The 16,222-nt window shown below is 42.2% G+C and overlaps 1 protein-coding gene across 1 annotated transcript in view; it reads right to left on the reverse strand.

The window, feature by feature from the left end:
• The window catches only part of STYX (serine/threonine/tyrosine interacting protein), a 28,517-nt gene that overhangs the window by 9,592 nt on the left and 2,703 nt on the right, over positions 1-16,222 (reverse strand). Inside the window, exons 2-5 of the mRNA XM_038756470.1 lie at positions 7,293-7,325; positions 5,888-5,941; positions 4,339-4,436; positions 922-982 (exon numbers count right to left, since the gene is read on the reverse strand). Of these exons, the coding sequence (XP_038612398.1) occupies positions 922-982; positions 4,339-4,436; positions 5,888-5,941; positions 7,293-7,325 (246 nt within the window). The remainder of the gene's footprint in view (positions 1-921; positions 983-4,338; positions 4,437-5,887; positions 5,942-7,292; positions 7,326-16,222) is intronic.

Here is a 16,222-nt window from a genome sequence, read left to right on the forward strand (position 1 = left end):
GCGGTAGTAGTAATAGCATTCATTAAGCACTTACTGTGTGCACAGTATACTTAGTGCTGGCAATAAGTAGGTTTTTTGAACGGTCATAAATTCAGTAAATTGTAGACTGTAAGTTCAGTTATACTTAGGGTTAGTCCATGATATTGCGCTGCTTTACATCTACACTGCATACAGATTTAAAGAAATATAACTGAGAGAGGAAATGGCAGTTGAATGCTAAAGATGCTTCAAACACGCTTCCTCAAAACTCCAAAGTGGTGTGTTCAAACATAAAACAAGTGTTTCAAAAGACTTCATATTTAAAGAATAATTACTAAATGGAAAACGTTAATGCTAGCAAATGTGAATGTTACATTTCAAGACAATATCGTTTTAAAACAAAGCTATTTAATAGCTGGACAGACAGAAAGAAATAGAAAATATAATCTGCATAAGGTTCACTACTTTACACCATAATAGTCTGGCTACTCTGAAAAAACTAATTTAAGGATATCTGAGCTGTTGAAACTATTTCCTCAGAAAGCTGTAAGCAGATATTACAGCTAATATCAAGTTTAAAGTAAAAAATTACTCTTCCTTATCTTATTTCTGGCAAACCATTTCCACCTCTGGCTCTTTCATAAAAAAATTAACAAAACCTTTAAATAGAGTAGCTAACTCAAGGGTCCCCTGAGGAAAAAAAATATATAATTAAAATTAAAAATAAAGTTTCATTAATATGAATATTTCATAGTGGAGGTATAACTGAAGAATACTTAGAGTGCTATCAAGTTGCTCAACGCTTTCAAGTGATTTTAAACTTACTCCCTAACAAACTCCCTTATTATGCATAAATGCTGTTAAAAGAAGACCATAACTTGAATGTTTGGGGTTGAAGAGCAATTTCATCAGATTGACCAAAAAGTGCATTGAGATACCTACCATAGGGAAAAAACGTATTATATTTTCAACAGGAGTATCCGCAATATCCAAGACTAAATACCTGAAAGTAAAAGATTTCACCGTGAGCATAATGTAATAGTACATGCACTCTCTTTCTATTGGGAATATTTAACTTTGAGAATTTTCTTGGCAGAAATTCAGCTGGAAAAATCTACGGAGTGGGCACGAGACTACACTGTTCTCCCTGCAAGGCAGGATATTGATTTCGTGGGACCCTCGCCGTTTTTCAAAATGAAAGCGTGGCACCGCGGAGATTGGTGATTAAATAACTCAGGTCAACGGAAGCCTTAACTCTTGGCTCTCGGCCCACTGCCCTAGCCCGCCAAGTCGTTCATAACAGACATTTGATCCTGTACTTGGGCAACACTACTGGTCCTGTTACAGAAAGTATACCTTGGTACTGCCGTCCGACCGCAAGCTGCACGCGGGCCCGCACTTGACTATATTCTTTTAACCTTAGTTTCCGGCCTCGTACATACTGAACGCACTGTCATTGCCAGAAGCCCGCCTGGCTGGCTGCTGAGGTTCCCTCTAGACTGTAAGCCCGTTGTGGGCAGGGAATGAGTCTGCTTTACATATTTTTTTTACTCTATTTATTTATTTATTTATTTTATTTGTACATATCTATTCTATTTATTTTACTTTGTTAGTATGTTTGGTTTTGTTCTCTGTCTCCCCCTTTTAGACTGTGAGCCCACTGTTGGGTAGGGACTGTCTCTATATGTTGCCAATTTGTACTTCCCAAGCGCTTAGTACAGTGCTCTGCACATAGTAAGCGCTCAATAAATACAATTGATGATGATGATGATGCTTATTGTTATACTCTACTCTCCCAAGCGCTCAGTGCGGTGCTCTGCACACAGTCAGGGCTCAAGAAATATGGCAGAATGAATGAGTGCCCTCAGCCAGGGGCTAATGCCAATGTCCACCCTGAGGACCCTTCTCTGTCGTTCCAAACCAGAGGCTGGGTTGTCCCTTTGCAACTTCAAGAACCTCACGGAGAAATCTTAGTAAACCACGAGCATGGACGAAGCCTTCCTAAGATCACATCTCCTACGAGAGGTCTTCCCTGCCTAAGCCCTCACCTCCCCTATTGGGCATTCCTTCTGCGTTGCCTCTACACTAAGATCTTCAAGATCTTTGAAGGGATCACTACGATCCCTTCAAAGCCCTACTGAGAACTCACCTCCTCCAGGAGGCCTTCCCAGACTGAGCCCCCTCCTTCCTCTCCCCCTCCCCATCCCTCCTTCCCTACCTCCTTCCCCACAGCACCTGTATATGTGTTTGCACAGATTTATTACTCTATTTATTTTATTTGTACATATTTACTATTCTATTTATTTTATTTTGTTAATTATGTGCATCTAGCTTTACCTCTATTTATTCTGAAGACTTGACACCTGTTCACATGTTTTGTTTTGTTTTCTGTCTCCCCCTTCTAGACTGTGAGCCTGTTGTTGGGTAGGGACCGTCTCTATATGCTGCCAACCTGTACTTCCCAAGCGCTTAGTACAGTGCTCTGCACACAGTAAGTGCTCAATAAATACGACTGAATGAATGAATGAATCTTCCTCCCCCTTAGGCACTTGATATTCAAATCACCCCACAACACTTCTATATAATATCCTTACACTCTACCCCTTCCCATACCTGTAACTTATTTTAATCTGTCTTCCCCTATAGATTGTAAGCTCCCTGTGAATAGGGATCGTGTGTACCAACTCTACTGTACTGTAGTCCATGCGCTTAGGATGGTGCTCGGCACACAGTAAGCACTCAACAGATACCTTTTTTCTTTAAATGGTATTCGTTAAGCACTTATGTGTGCCAGGCACTGTACTAAAACCTGGGGTAGATTCAAAATAATCACGTTGGACACAGTTTGTGTCCCACTTGGGGCTCGGTTTTAAGCCTCATTTTACAGATGAGGTAACAGGCACAGAGGAGTAAAGTGACTTTACCAAGGTCACATACACACAAATGGCAAAGTCAGGATTAGAACCTGGGTCCTTCTGACTCTCACGCCTGTGCTCTTTCCACTAGGCCATGCCGCTTCTCTACTGACTGACAACACCTCTTAAAAAGGTAACTAAAAAAAATGTGATCAGGAGTGAGAAATCTCTATAGAAATTTGTAAATAAAAAAATAAAAAAAATCAGGTCCTCTTTCCTGATGCCCAAATCGAGATTACAGAGAATCCAGAAATTAAAAAGAATACGATGAAACTTGTCTTGGAGGTCACTTCAATTGGAAAGCCACCAGGCTGGCTGCAGAATTTTCAGGGCTCAGATTTTATTTGTGACAGAGAAATGCACTTTGAGGCTTCACTTTTGGGGACCAATGCTTCCCAAGCAAGCACTCTAAGGTTGTAAAAAATAATTTGGGAAGGCGGTAAAAAGCTAAATTATAAGCACCTTGGAAAGAAGAAGAAGAAGAAAAAAACTGCCGGGGAAATGAGGACTTGGAGGAAAAGTCTCCAATGAGCCAAACCCTACAATCTCTGAGATCACCTGAAGGAAACTCTCCATCCAGGGCAGTTTGGATGCAAAGGAAAGCCCCGGCTACTACGGGGACCTCCATGGTAACTCCCACCATCGTGAAGCGACCTCCGAGAAAAGGCCACTCTTACACCTCTGAACACCAGATGCTGATCCAGAGTCAAACATCAAAAAATAATCCAACAGGGGCCACCGCTGAAGACTCTGGCTGCATATCAAAACCCCGCACTGGACGACTGCTTCTCAAAAAATCAATCTATGGTATTTTTTGAGTATTTATGGGGTGCGAGAGCACTGTATTCGGTGCTTGGGAGAAGACAGTAAAACAGAGTTGGAAGACAGGATCCCTGCCCAAAATGAATTTGAAGTCCAGAGGGACTGGGTTCCAATCCTAGGTTTGCTACTGGCCGGCTTTGTGGCCTTGGGCAGTCATCACCTCTCTGCCTCAGTTCCTTTCTCCCTCCTTAGACTGTAAGCTCCATGTGAGACAGGGACCAAAGTCTGATCTGATTTTTAGACTGTAAGCCCACTGTTGGGTAGGGACTGTCTCTATATGTTGCCAATTTGTACTTCCCAAGCGCTTAGTACAGTGCTCTGCACATAGTAAGCGCTCAATAAATACAATTGATGATGATGATGATCTGATTACCTTGTACCTACTCCACGGCTTAGGACAGTTCTTGCCATATAGTAAAATTTAATAAATACCATCATTACCAACAAGTTTCATTGTAGAGAGAATCTACCCCAGAAGAGCAATAAATTACCATACAATTGCACCAGAGAAAAAACAAAATAATTTATGGACTAGGCTTTCAGAATCACGTATTAGAAGATTTTTCTTAAGTTTGATTTGACAGGGTGGGTGTTTTCAAACCCAGCTGCACTAATATCTTACCTAAATAACTGCTGAAAGTTTGGTTTAATAAAGTTTGCTTCAATATTTTGCCTTATGCATATAACATGAGTTATTCCATATTTCTGTAGCATAGATAGCTGGAAAAAAAAAGTGTAAAAGTAAGTGGTCTTAAAAACATCAATCCCCCTTGTTGTAGCACTGATTTTTTTCTCAAAAGCTCAGGGGCTCACACTTAAATAGTACATTATAATTATATAAGGGTCAGATTCAAATTTCTATGTCAAGCTAGAAAAAAAAAATTACTGCACACAGGGAAACTTTTCAACGATGAATGAATCAAGGGTCAACAGACTGAATTCACACCCCCTCCCAATTCGCATCTTCAAGGTGTTTTTGCCAGCCCTCTCCCGCCCCACAAATCAACCCCAGCATTTTTGAGATGCTTTCTTTAATTACGTGTTGGGACAACACAGACCACAGAAAATAGCCCCAAATGACAAAAAGTTATTGATAACACAGAAGCTCTAGAGGAACCCCGTTAAGGTGGCAGTGTCATTTTCATCAGCTTTAGAGTATTGAAGGTTCTCCAGCAAAGCCAGTTCCTAAATTTTCAGATCCTTTCCCTTTAAGTAGTTCCCCCAAAATCTGATCATCTAAGAAGCCCAACTCTCATCACTTACAGGGCTCCAATATTTAACATTCATTTCTTCTTTTGTTGAAATTCCTCAGGTCACTTCAAATATAACTGTAGCTTTTTAGAAATGTCACAAAAAGATTAGCTTCAATGGGTAACTGAACTAGAGATAGCTGTCACTTTCTAAAACATGCCAGCTAGAATCAATGTTTATTGACACCTTAAGTGCTTTATCAATGTGGCAGTACTTATACCAAAGGTCTACACTGCCTGAGATATTATTAAGGGCTTGTAATTTTTTCGAATTGCCCAGATCACTTTGATGATATAGTCGAGCCTACAAGAGTGCATAATTTGCAAAATTTCAATATCCTGTAACGGTGATATTTTCCAAATCAGCCCACCAAAATTATTTTACAGGCTAGACTTAGCTGCCTGAAAAATGCATGAAAGACTCCAAAACATTGAAGTGTTAATGCTGAATGCCACACGCACTTTTTTATGGTGAATTTTTCTCTGGACTGAACAACTGTAAACCTTCAAGTTTCTGCATCTGAAATTAAGTATCAGTAATGTATGCACTGAGGTTAAGTAGGTCTTTGTGCCTTTTTTCTGAATGGCATGACATTCGATAAGTCAGTTATAAATAAATACTCATATGTCAAATATATTCTCCCTTTCCTATCCCAGAACAGTCCCCACAAAAAATGTTACCAATCCCTGAGTCTTTCACAGAAATTGACAAATGCACCCTTTTACCCCACAAATCACTCAGCAGTTGTTTGTTTCTTTAATCACATCACAAGAAATGAAACACCCAATCCCAAAGGGTCATAAATCAATTTACATATATTAACTGACTTCCCCATTTAATATATGGGAAAGAAAAAGCCTTCAAACTTCTGAGCACTTTGTTCACACATTATTTTGGCGAGAATAACTCAACAACCATACCTTGCTTTTCATAGCTGAAGAATATGGGCCTAAAAACAATCCAGGCAATATTTCCTTGAAAATAAACAAACAAAAAGTTTGAGAGATTAATCTGAGCTTAATATATTTACCATTTCTATACAAATTTTCCATCAGGTTCTACATTCATCACGCTTTCATGGATGCCAGAATTCAAATCCTTTTGGGGTGTTTTAATGGCAAGACAGAGGAAACAACTAACTGGAAAGAAGAGTCCTACACATATCATCTGTATGCTGCAGTTAGAGAGATGTCTTTGATTTAGCCGTAGTACGATTTTACATTCTAAACCGATGAAGCTTCATTTATGCAGCAACCTCCGGGGTCGCTGGACAGCAGCATCATTTTCAAACAGTGAAAATCCTCCTTTCTGATAAACTGTAATACGCTTGTTCACTTCTTCCTTACCCCCACCAGTTTTAAGGCACTCAATCAGCTCTCTCCATCTAACCTAAGCTTGCTGATTTCCTACTACAAACCACCCTATACAGTTTGCTCCTCCATCATCAACTTACCCACTGTACTTCGATCTGGTGTCTCTGGCCACCCACCCATTGCTCACATCCTCCTTCAGGCCTCGAGCGCCCTTCCCCTTTCACATCTGACAATCCACCACCTTCCAAACCCTCCTAAAAATCCCATCTCCTCCAGGAGGCCTTCCCAGACTGAGCCTTTCAATTCCCTTATCTACTTTCCCCTCTGCGTTGACTATGCGCTTGGCCGTGTACCCCGTAAGCACTTTGATACTCCCGTCACCGCAATACTTGAGTAGATATTTATTATTTCCCCTAGCCCTAATCTATTTTAATGCTTGTCTCCCCCCATAAGCTCCTTGGGCGCAGGACTGAACGTTTCCAAGTGCTTAGTACTGCGCTCTGCACACACACAATAAATATCACTGAGTCTTTTCATTCCACCAGACTACTCACAGAAACATTTAACGGAAGGATTCTGACAAGTTTAAGTCACGTTAAGTCAACCCAAAGACTCGTGTCAAAATTTTAACTTTCTGGTCAGGCGAGTGTCAGAAATTTCCAGAACATGCTGAATATCAAGTGTCCCGCTGAATCTTCTTAAAGTGCTTTACAAGCCTATTAACGTCATTTTGCAGTTGAGATGAAATCACCCATAGTCACTTGGATTTCAGGCCGAGAAGATCGAAAATAAAGCTGATTCTCTCGACTGGACTCCGGCGCTCTGATAACTAGACGGCAATGCTCTGGACACCACGCCTTCACTGTGTACCTGACTCCAGGAGAGGGGACGGATAATAGCAATTTAGAGCTAATCTTTCTCCTGCTGTAACCACTGGGTTAAGAACCAGAGGTGAGTTTTGAACCTGCAGGGAGTTTAATGTGCTCATATGAAAAGCCAACAAAAGTCCTACCTGCATTTCTCGTCTCATGGGATAAGTCCAATCCTTTAAAAAAAAAAAAAAAAAAGAAATGAAATAAAATAAAATGAAACCTGCTGCCAAATTCAGGAAGCAAAATCAAAATCACGACAGTTGCTTAAAATTTGACTCTGTGCATTAAGGAAGTTTAACGTATAGTACACCTTGGTGTTGGAAACAGAGGAAACCAAACTGCAAGAACAGCAGGGCAAAGCACATCTGCTGCGTGACCTTGGGCAAGTTACTTAACTTCTCAGGGCTTCAGTTACCCTCAATCAGATTCTTCCACTGAACTATTGATGCAGGTTCAGAAATATTATTTAGACGATCAAGCTCTGATGTATTACATGGATTTTCTTCAAACTGCCTTCCCCCAGGGCTTGATTCTCTAGACTGGTCCCAGTACTTCTCTAATGCAGTTTGGTGGTTTCTTGAAGGGGGCTGTTGGTAGCAAAACTGGCATTTATGATCTCCTTGTAATGGAAATGAACCAAAGTCCTCCAAGCTCCTCCACCAAATTCCTTGCTCATCAATCCATACAATCAGTAGTACTGATACATCCTCCCCTTTGAATTGTCTACACACTAGGCTGTGCACCCTATATATATACCCTATATACCCTATATATATACACACACACACACCTGTATATATGTATATATCTGTATATATGTATGTACATATTTATTACTCTATTTATTTATTTTATTTGTGCATATCTATTCTATTTATTTTATTTTGTTAGTATGTTTGGTTTTGTTCTCTGTCTCCCCCTTTTAGACTGTGAGCCCACTGTTGGGTAGGGACTGTCTCTATATGTTGCCAATTTGTACTTCCCAAGCGCTTAGTACAGTGCTCTGCACATAGTAAGCGCTCAATAAATACAATTGATGATGATGATGATGTACCCCTTAAGCATCTGGATACTCAGCCCAGCCCCGTGGCACACAGTTATCTAACTACACTTATACTCCATTTCTCCTATGTATACTTTATTTTAATGTTTAACCAGAGGACTTTGGGCTGCTGGAAATAAGGAAAGTCTGTAAACTTGCTATCACATGCCAGGGGCAGACCATTACTGTGAGCCCCATGTGGGACAACCTGATTACCTTGTATCTCCCCCAGTGCTTAGAGGAGTGCTTGGCACATAGTAAGCACGTAATTACCAAAATTATTATTATTATATTTAGGGACATTCTAAATGGCCACAACTAAAAGAAAAGAAAGAACTCTGCAATAACAACAAAAAAATAATTATTTTATCCTTGGTACAAATGTGCACTACTTAGAATGTGCAAACTGAAGGTAAGATTTGTGACTATGAGACCAGAGGCTAAGCGGGAATGGCAAGAGTTCATTCTGACAGTGGCTACTGAGCGGAGAACGAAGCTGCGGTGGAAATATGTGCAGGATCCAAGAGAGACGTATTGGCTTCCGTGATCCAGCACTGTTGGCACAAAACGGGATTTTTACAGGCAGGAGGTGAAAAGGCACATTGGCTAGGGGAGTAGGAATTCAGCACTTCAGGGGACCTTCTGAATGAGGTGGAAACCGCTGCCTTAGGTGTACTGATGTAAATCTTTCTTCAAATGATGACTCAATCCAACGCTGGGGGCTATGTTAAACAACACTTGTTTTCAAACCAGGTGTGGGGATAGAGAAAACCCCCAAAACAACAGGTTCAAATCTCGGATCAGTTTCAAGGACCCAGCTTTGAAACATTAATGTATGTGAATGAACTCCAACTACTTACTTCCAAACTTTTCCTGGGTGTGTATTCGGACTTCTCTGTGATTAAAAACAGTCCCAGCCAAACTGGAGAAGGGGGCTTCAGGAGTAGGAGTACTTATTGAGAGCTTACTGGGTTCAGGAGTAGGAGTAGTAGTAGTAGTAGTAGTAGTAGTAGTAGTACTTATTGAGTGCTTACTGGGTGCAGAGCACTGTACTAAACGCTGGGAGAGAATACGCTAGTGGGAATTATACACGGTCCCCGTCTATCGAGGAGCTCAGGGTCAGTGGCATGCGATGTATCCCAACTGCAGGACGAGACTGGCATTAAATATGAATGGCCTGGTTCTGCAATTCAAAATGTGTTGCCGCCTATATTTTTCCATAACCTCCCTTTCAAAAAGAATAGAGTTGTGTGACCTACAGGCTAGCCAGCAAGCTAGCAGGACAGTCAGAACTGAAACTTAATACTTGGGACTTAAGCTGTCACAATGACTCTCAAATTTTGTAAGAAAACACAAAAATGTTAAAGGATTTGTGCAAATTAACACCAACGCTAAAAATCAGGAAATGCAAACACTAAGGCTCTACGTGTTTGCATCCACCACATACTGGATTTAGACTTCTAAATATATTCTCAATATAATGTGTGCAATATAGAAGAATTAATATTGCTCTATGGATCCAAAATTTACTCAAAGAAGGTGGCAACGTAAAGGGTAAAACTGGATTTACAGAGTTTTGGAGCTTTTCATTTGGCTCTGATTTTTGAATTCTCTTTCCTTTTTAAACACGGGGAAAAAAATCTCTGGAAATTCTTCAGAATACTTAAGAGCTAGCACACAACGATTGTAACTCACCTAGTCCGGATTATTTTTTTAGCCCTCCAAAAACAAATACCGAAATCATTGCTCTATGGAGAGAGGACGTGCTTGCAAGAGGAAGCACACACCATATGTGTATTCTGAACTTTGAGATATGAAGATGATAAGCTACTGACAGAGATTTACCTGGGTGTGTGGGTGTGACTGCAAAGCTGCTGCCGAAAATTCCTTTCACAATGGGCCAAGGAACGACTGTCCTTTCCTTCTCTGCGGTATTGGCTACTTTCGGGTTTCTCTTTTGTTTCTTGGTTTCACCACTTCCCCCAGGTTTTGGCCACCCCAATTCAGACTGCTACACCCCGGGACTGGTCTGCTATAGCTATCTGCACTGGGCGACTTTGTTTCCAGTTCTTCCACTCACCCTTTAAGACAGGAGTGGGGCGTTTGCCCACGTAGCAAAGGTGTCCTGCACCATGCATTGCTTCCTCAATTACTGCAGACGGGCTGTGTTTCCTTGTTCTCGATCCTATTTGGCTACCCGGTTTAAGTACAGTATACAAGACACTGGCCAAACTGCTCCGGAGGGCAGAGGGGTGTCAGATGCAGTGCCAGTTTTCAATCTTAAAAAGGCTGGTCTGAAAAGCCTGACGGCTGCCCTTTCTAGTTTCACCTACTTTGTCACCTATTCACGCATCAGCCTAACTTTCTACAGTCTACGCTGACAAAATTCAGCGATCCAATTCACTACTGCATCTCTGCGGAAGACTTTCCTGGCAAAGTCTGGAACACTACCTTTAGTTTTCTTCAGGTAATGTTATTGGGGAAGGCTTTACTGACTTTATACTTTTTGTGGACTCGTAGAGCACAGTATTCACATCCACCATAAGGCCGTGGGATTCATTTTCCAACAGAAAAGCAAACGTTCTTGCTAATACTTTTATGGTAGAAGCCTACTTAGTACCCTGACCAGAACTATAAGACAAGGAAAGCTTCGAGAGACAGTCCAGTAGGGCCCGCTTATATCCGCGTTCCTGTTTCGGGGAAGCACGTTATAGCTCTCCCCTTTTAGACTGTGAGCCCACTGTTGGGTAGGGACTGTCTCTATATGTTGCCAATTTGTACTTCCCAAGCGCTTAGTACAGTGCTCTGCACATAGTAAGCGCTCAATAAATACGATTGATGATGATGATGATGAGCTCTCAGCCCAGTAGCACGGATTGGGAAGGAGGATGGAAGGGTAAGCAGAAAATCAATCGATCAATCAATCGTATTTATTGAGTGCTTACTGTGTGCAGAGCACTGTACTAAGCACTTGGGAAGTATAAGTTGGCAACATATAGAGACAGTCCCTACCCAACAGTGGGCTCACAGTCTAGAAGAAAAGGGGAAAGGAGTAGGGAGGAAAGAAAAAATCAGATCAGAAGGAATCCTCCTTCATGCTCATCTTTCTTCCTCCAGCTCCCTGACTCTTCCTTCCTTGGAAGTCCGGGTTATGGAGGATCGAAATCTGGCAATCCTCTCTGCCCTATTCCCAGCTCACTGGACGCACACCCAGGTTTCCCCACGGCTGGCTCTCGGTCTCGTTTCCAACACCGAGTATGCCTGGATTGGTGTCCGCGGGAGGTGTACGTATGTGTGTGTATATGAGCTTGTGTAAGGGGTAGTACGGACACATGGAGTAAGGATTTGGGAGAGGTGGGAATCAGCAAGGAGGCCGAGGCTGTAGTCGAGGCAGGTTAGGATAAGTGCTTGGATCCGCGTAGTACCGGTTTAGATGGAGAGGAAAGAGTGGATTTTAGCAATTTTGTGCAGGCTGAATCGGCAGGATCTGGTGACAGACTGAGAAAGGTGAGTCAGAAGTAACACCGAGGGGCTTGTGAGACAGGGAGGAGAGAGGAGAGCTCGTTGTATGCAGGGAATGTGTCTCCCAATTCTATCACATTGTACTCTCCCAAGAGCTTAGTACAGTGCTGTGCACACAGAAAGCGCTCAATAAATACGACTGATTGATTGGTGCTACCTACAGTGATGGAAAAGGCAGGGGAAGGACTGGATTTGGGTGCAAAGGTGGGGAGTACCCTTTTGGACAAGTTCGAGGTGTTGAAGTTTGGGACATCCTCAAGGTAGGAGGTAATGTGAGACTGCAGAGGAGGAGAAAGAACAGGGCTGGAGATGTAGATTTGGGAATTATCTGCACAGAGATGATAGCTGAAGCCATGAGGGCGAATGAGTTCTCCAAGGGAGCGCGTGTAGATGGAGAATAGAAGTGGGCCAACAACTGAGCCGTGAGGGACTCCCACAGTTAGAGGGTGGGAGGCAGAGGAGGAAAAGCAGGAGAGGACAGTGTCAGGGAAGCTAAAGTTAGATAATGTTTCAAGGAGAACGGGGTGGTCTGCAGTGTTAGAGGCAGCTGAGTGGAGAGGATTAGGATGGAGTACAGGCTGCTGAATTTGGCAGGGAGGAGATCTCTGGTAACCCTTGAGAGAGCAATTTCTGTGGATTGAAGGGTGGTGGAAACCAGATTGGAGGGGCTGTCAAGGACAGAACTGGAAGAGGAAGTAGGGGCAAGAGGTGTAGATAACTTGCTCAAAGAGTCTAGAGAGATGGGGCAATAACTGGAGGGAACTGTATGGTCATGGGAGAGGTTTTTAAGGATAGGTGATATATGAACATCTTTGAAAGCAGTGGGGAAGGAAGCTACCAGAGAGTGAACAGTTGAAGATGGCAGTCAGGAAGGGGTAAGTGTTTTGAAAAGGGACAGGATCCGAAGGTGCAGGTGGCGGGGCTGAGTTTTGAAAGGAGGATGGTGATCTCTTGAGATATTGCTGGGACAGATGGGAGAGTTGAAGAAAGTGCAGGAGGAGGGAAGGACTGGAGAGGAGTAGGGGAGATATTGAGGATACTATGCTTCAAGGTTTCATTTTTATCAATTAAAATACGTGGCCAGGTCAGCGGGGGTAAGAAATGGGGGGCTGAGTAATTGATAGGACAGTCTGCCACGCAAGAGTATCCTGAAAATAAGTCATGGTATCCATTATGAACTATTTCTGTTCTCTCTCTCCTTCTCTCTCGACCGTGAGCCTCATATGGGACAGAGACAGTGTCCAACCTGATTTACCTGTATCTACCCCAGCACTTAGAACAGTGTTTGGCAAATAGTAAATGCTTAGCAAATACCAAAATGATCATTTTGCTGCTATAAATTGCAACCCACAATACTCGTGGCAGCCTCATGTTTTGAGTTTTGTTTTGGCTGGGACGAAGTAGGCTTGAGTTTAATAAGAAAATGCTATCCGGCACTCTTTCACGACTTCAGCAGGGATCAAACAGATTGTGTTCGGTGAACAACGATGAATGAGACGAATGAGGCTCAGAGGTATTTTTCAGACCGTTCAAGATTAGATTTTATACCATGGCATCCTGAGGGTGCCTCTCATCAACAAAGACACGCGCTGCTTTCCACTACTCTCAATTAGAGGGAGCAGAAATCTGAATTTTATTCAATTTTGCAAAACCACAATATAATCTCCTTTTTCCTGAGGTTTAGGACTATCATTTTCTAGAAGTGTTACTGTGCCCTCAATTCTTCAGAGGCAGTAATTTTTAGCTAAGTGATGGAAGCATCTGAGAAACTCAAATGCCAAGACAGACTTATTGAACACCCTCAGGGAGAATGAGAAGGAGAATGAGAAAGTTTTATAGTTTACGATAGCTATTCAGCCATTTGGATCAAGCTCCAGGGATTCGGTGAGAAGTTGACCAGGCTCAAATATTTTGCCCACATATTTCTAACAAGCCAATTCCTTGTGTGCCATTTAAGACACAATCTTGGGAACACGCATATGAAAATTAACCTTTCAACAGAACGGGATAAAATAATCCCAAACCAGGTGGTAGCAGCCAATCCTAGCACCTATTTCTGTGTATTTGATTGTTCACCCAATTATTTATTCTAATTCTACCAGTACACAGCATTTTATGTCTTTCTCCCCTGCTAGTTTCTAATAGCCTGAGGGCAGGGAACATGCCTGCACCTTCTTAATCTCCCAAATGCTTAGTAGATAGCTCTGCACACAGTAATTGCTCAATAAATCTTCTCCCTGCTCCTTCACTGGGAAAGGGGGATACAAGCACCAAGATATCTCATAAACTTCCAATCAGTACCAGGAAAAAGGGTCAAATTCACTATCATCAGCCCAGAGGTCTGCTGCAGCTGCAGGAGAAAAATATACCTGTCCTCTCTGTGAAGGAAATCCTAAATCCAAAAGGCAACAAAGGCAATTTGTGGTGCCACTCTACCCAACAGATGGACATACTAATTCTTCTTTCTTTTTTTCCTCTCTCACCTTTTCCACAGGCACCGAAACTCCAAAGGTGGGGTGGAGGTTAAAAGCTACTCCTCACTCCTACTGTAGTAGCTAGAAATTTGAATCGACAGATTGACTGTGCAAATTTCTTCACTAAAATTCAGTCCGTCAAAGGTACGTGAGCACTTATTGTACTAAACATTGTACTAATAGAGCTGTTAGACATGAGCTTACCTACAAAAAGCTTAGAGTCTAAAGGGGGAGACAGGCACAAAAAGAAGTTTTAGATAGGGGAAATGGGAGAGGATAAGCACCGTGGGAAAGAGGGTGGGGTGAATATCAAATGCTTAAGGGGTGCAGATCTAAATTCATCCATTCAATCGTATTTATTGAGCGCTTACTGGGTGCAGAGCGCTGTACTAAGAGCCTGGGAAGTCCAAGTCGGCAACATATAGAGACGGTCCCACAACGGGCTCACAGTCTAGAAGGGGGAGACAGACAACAAAATAAAAGGGCCACTGGGAGATGAGGGTTTAGTCAGGGAAGGCCTCGCAGAGGAAATCTGATTTTAGGAGGGTTTGAAGGTGGGAAGAGTGGTGGTCTGTTGGGTATAAAGGAGGAAAGAGTTCTGGGCCAGTGGCAGGCGGTGGGCAAGCGGTCCGTGGAGAGACTGATGAGCTGGAGGTTGGCATTAGAGGAGCCAAGTGTGCGGGTTGGGTTTAGTTGGAAACCAGCGTGGTAAAGTAGGAGGAAGTGAGCTGACTGAGGGCCTTACAACTGTTGGAAAGGAATTTCTGTTAGACGCAGAAGTGGATGGGCAACGACTGGAGGTTTATGAAGGGTGGGGCAATGTGTACTGTTTTTTGGTGGTTTGTTTTTTTTTTAAAGGAAAATGATCCCGGCAACTGAGTGAAGTTATGACTGGAGAGGGGAGAGATAGGAGGCAGGGAGGACAGCGTGGAGGATGATATGGTAACTACTTAGATCGATGTGGTAGCAGTTTAGATGAAAAGGAAGGGGCTGATTCTACAGATGTGGTGAAGTCCCAATCTTAATTTAAACCAAAAATTATAAGTGAAATGCCCACTGAAAAAAAAAAAAACATATTGCAATCAAATGGAAGGCAAAATCTGGACATAAAAATGAATTTTTGAAGAACTATCTCTTGCTTAAAATCTCAATGGCTCACAAATTTTGCCCACCTACAACAGCTTGGCTTTTCTGAGCTTATACTGATGCACCAAACATATGACCCACAGCACTGTTAGCTTTCTCCACAATAAAAACAACAATAAACATTCAATTCCTGTTCTCTTTGTCCAGGGACAAGGTGCAGACATCAAAGAAAAATTCTTATGAGTGGTGGTAATAAGTACTACAGCCCACTGCCTGGAAGTAGATCATTATTCTGCAAACACCAGTTAATCACTAGTATTTGAGCACTTACTGTGCACAGAATTCTGCTCTAAATGCCTGGGAGAGTATCAGAGAATTAGTTCACGTAATTCCTGTCCTCGAGGTGCTTACAAACTGGCGGACAATGAGCTTTGACAGGTAGCGAAAAGATTTTCAAAACTGCTGCTAGAAAAATAAGCCTGCCAAATTATGATTTCAGTGCAACCAAAAGATGATTTCACTTTCCAAAAGCCTCATTCATGGTCTGATAAATCACTCCTAAATATAACAGAATGATCAAACCAGTAATACATCACGTGGACCCTAGAAGCTTATTTTGCATAGAAGGGTGTGAGAAATGATAGTCCAAAATCAATTTGAAAGTTCTCTTGTGTGAGAGCTCTTTAATTTATTCCAGGCATCTTTCAAAACACTGATTTCTGCTGGTTTTACTAGGGCTCTTCCTTGCCAGAACTTGTAGATTTTGTTGGAAGTTAACGCTGAAGCTCAAGTCACTTGGTAAAAGTTCATGATGCTAAAAAAGCCACTTTCAATATTACCAATTACTTTTCCACCTACAAATTACTTCACACCCAATAGTTCACCTTAGAGCCCACGATTTGGGATGATACTCCGAATCCTGGCCTTTTGCTTCCTTAGTCATTTC

Source organism: Tachyglossus aculeatus, chromosome 14, assembly GCF_015852505.1.
Source record: "Tachyglossus aculeatus isolate mTacAcu1 chromosome 14, mTacAcu1.pri, whole genome shotgun sequence".
Lineage (NCBI taxonomy): Eukaryota > Metazoa > Chordata > Mammalia > Monotremata > Tachyglossidae > Tachyglossus > Tachyglossus aculeatus.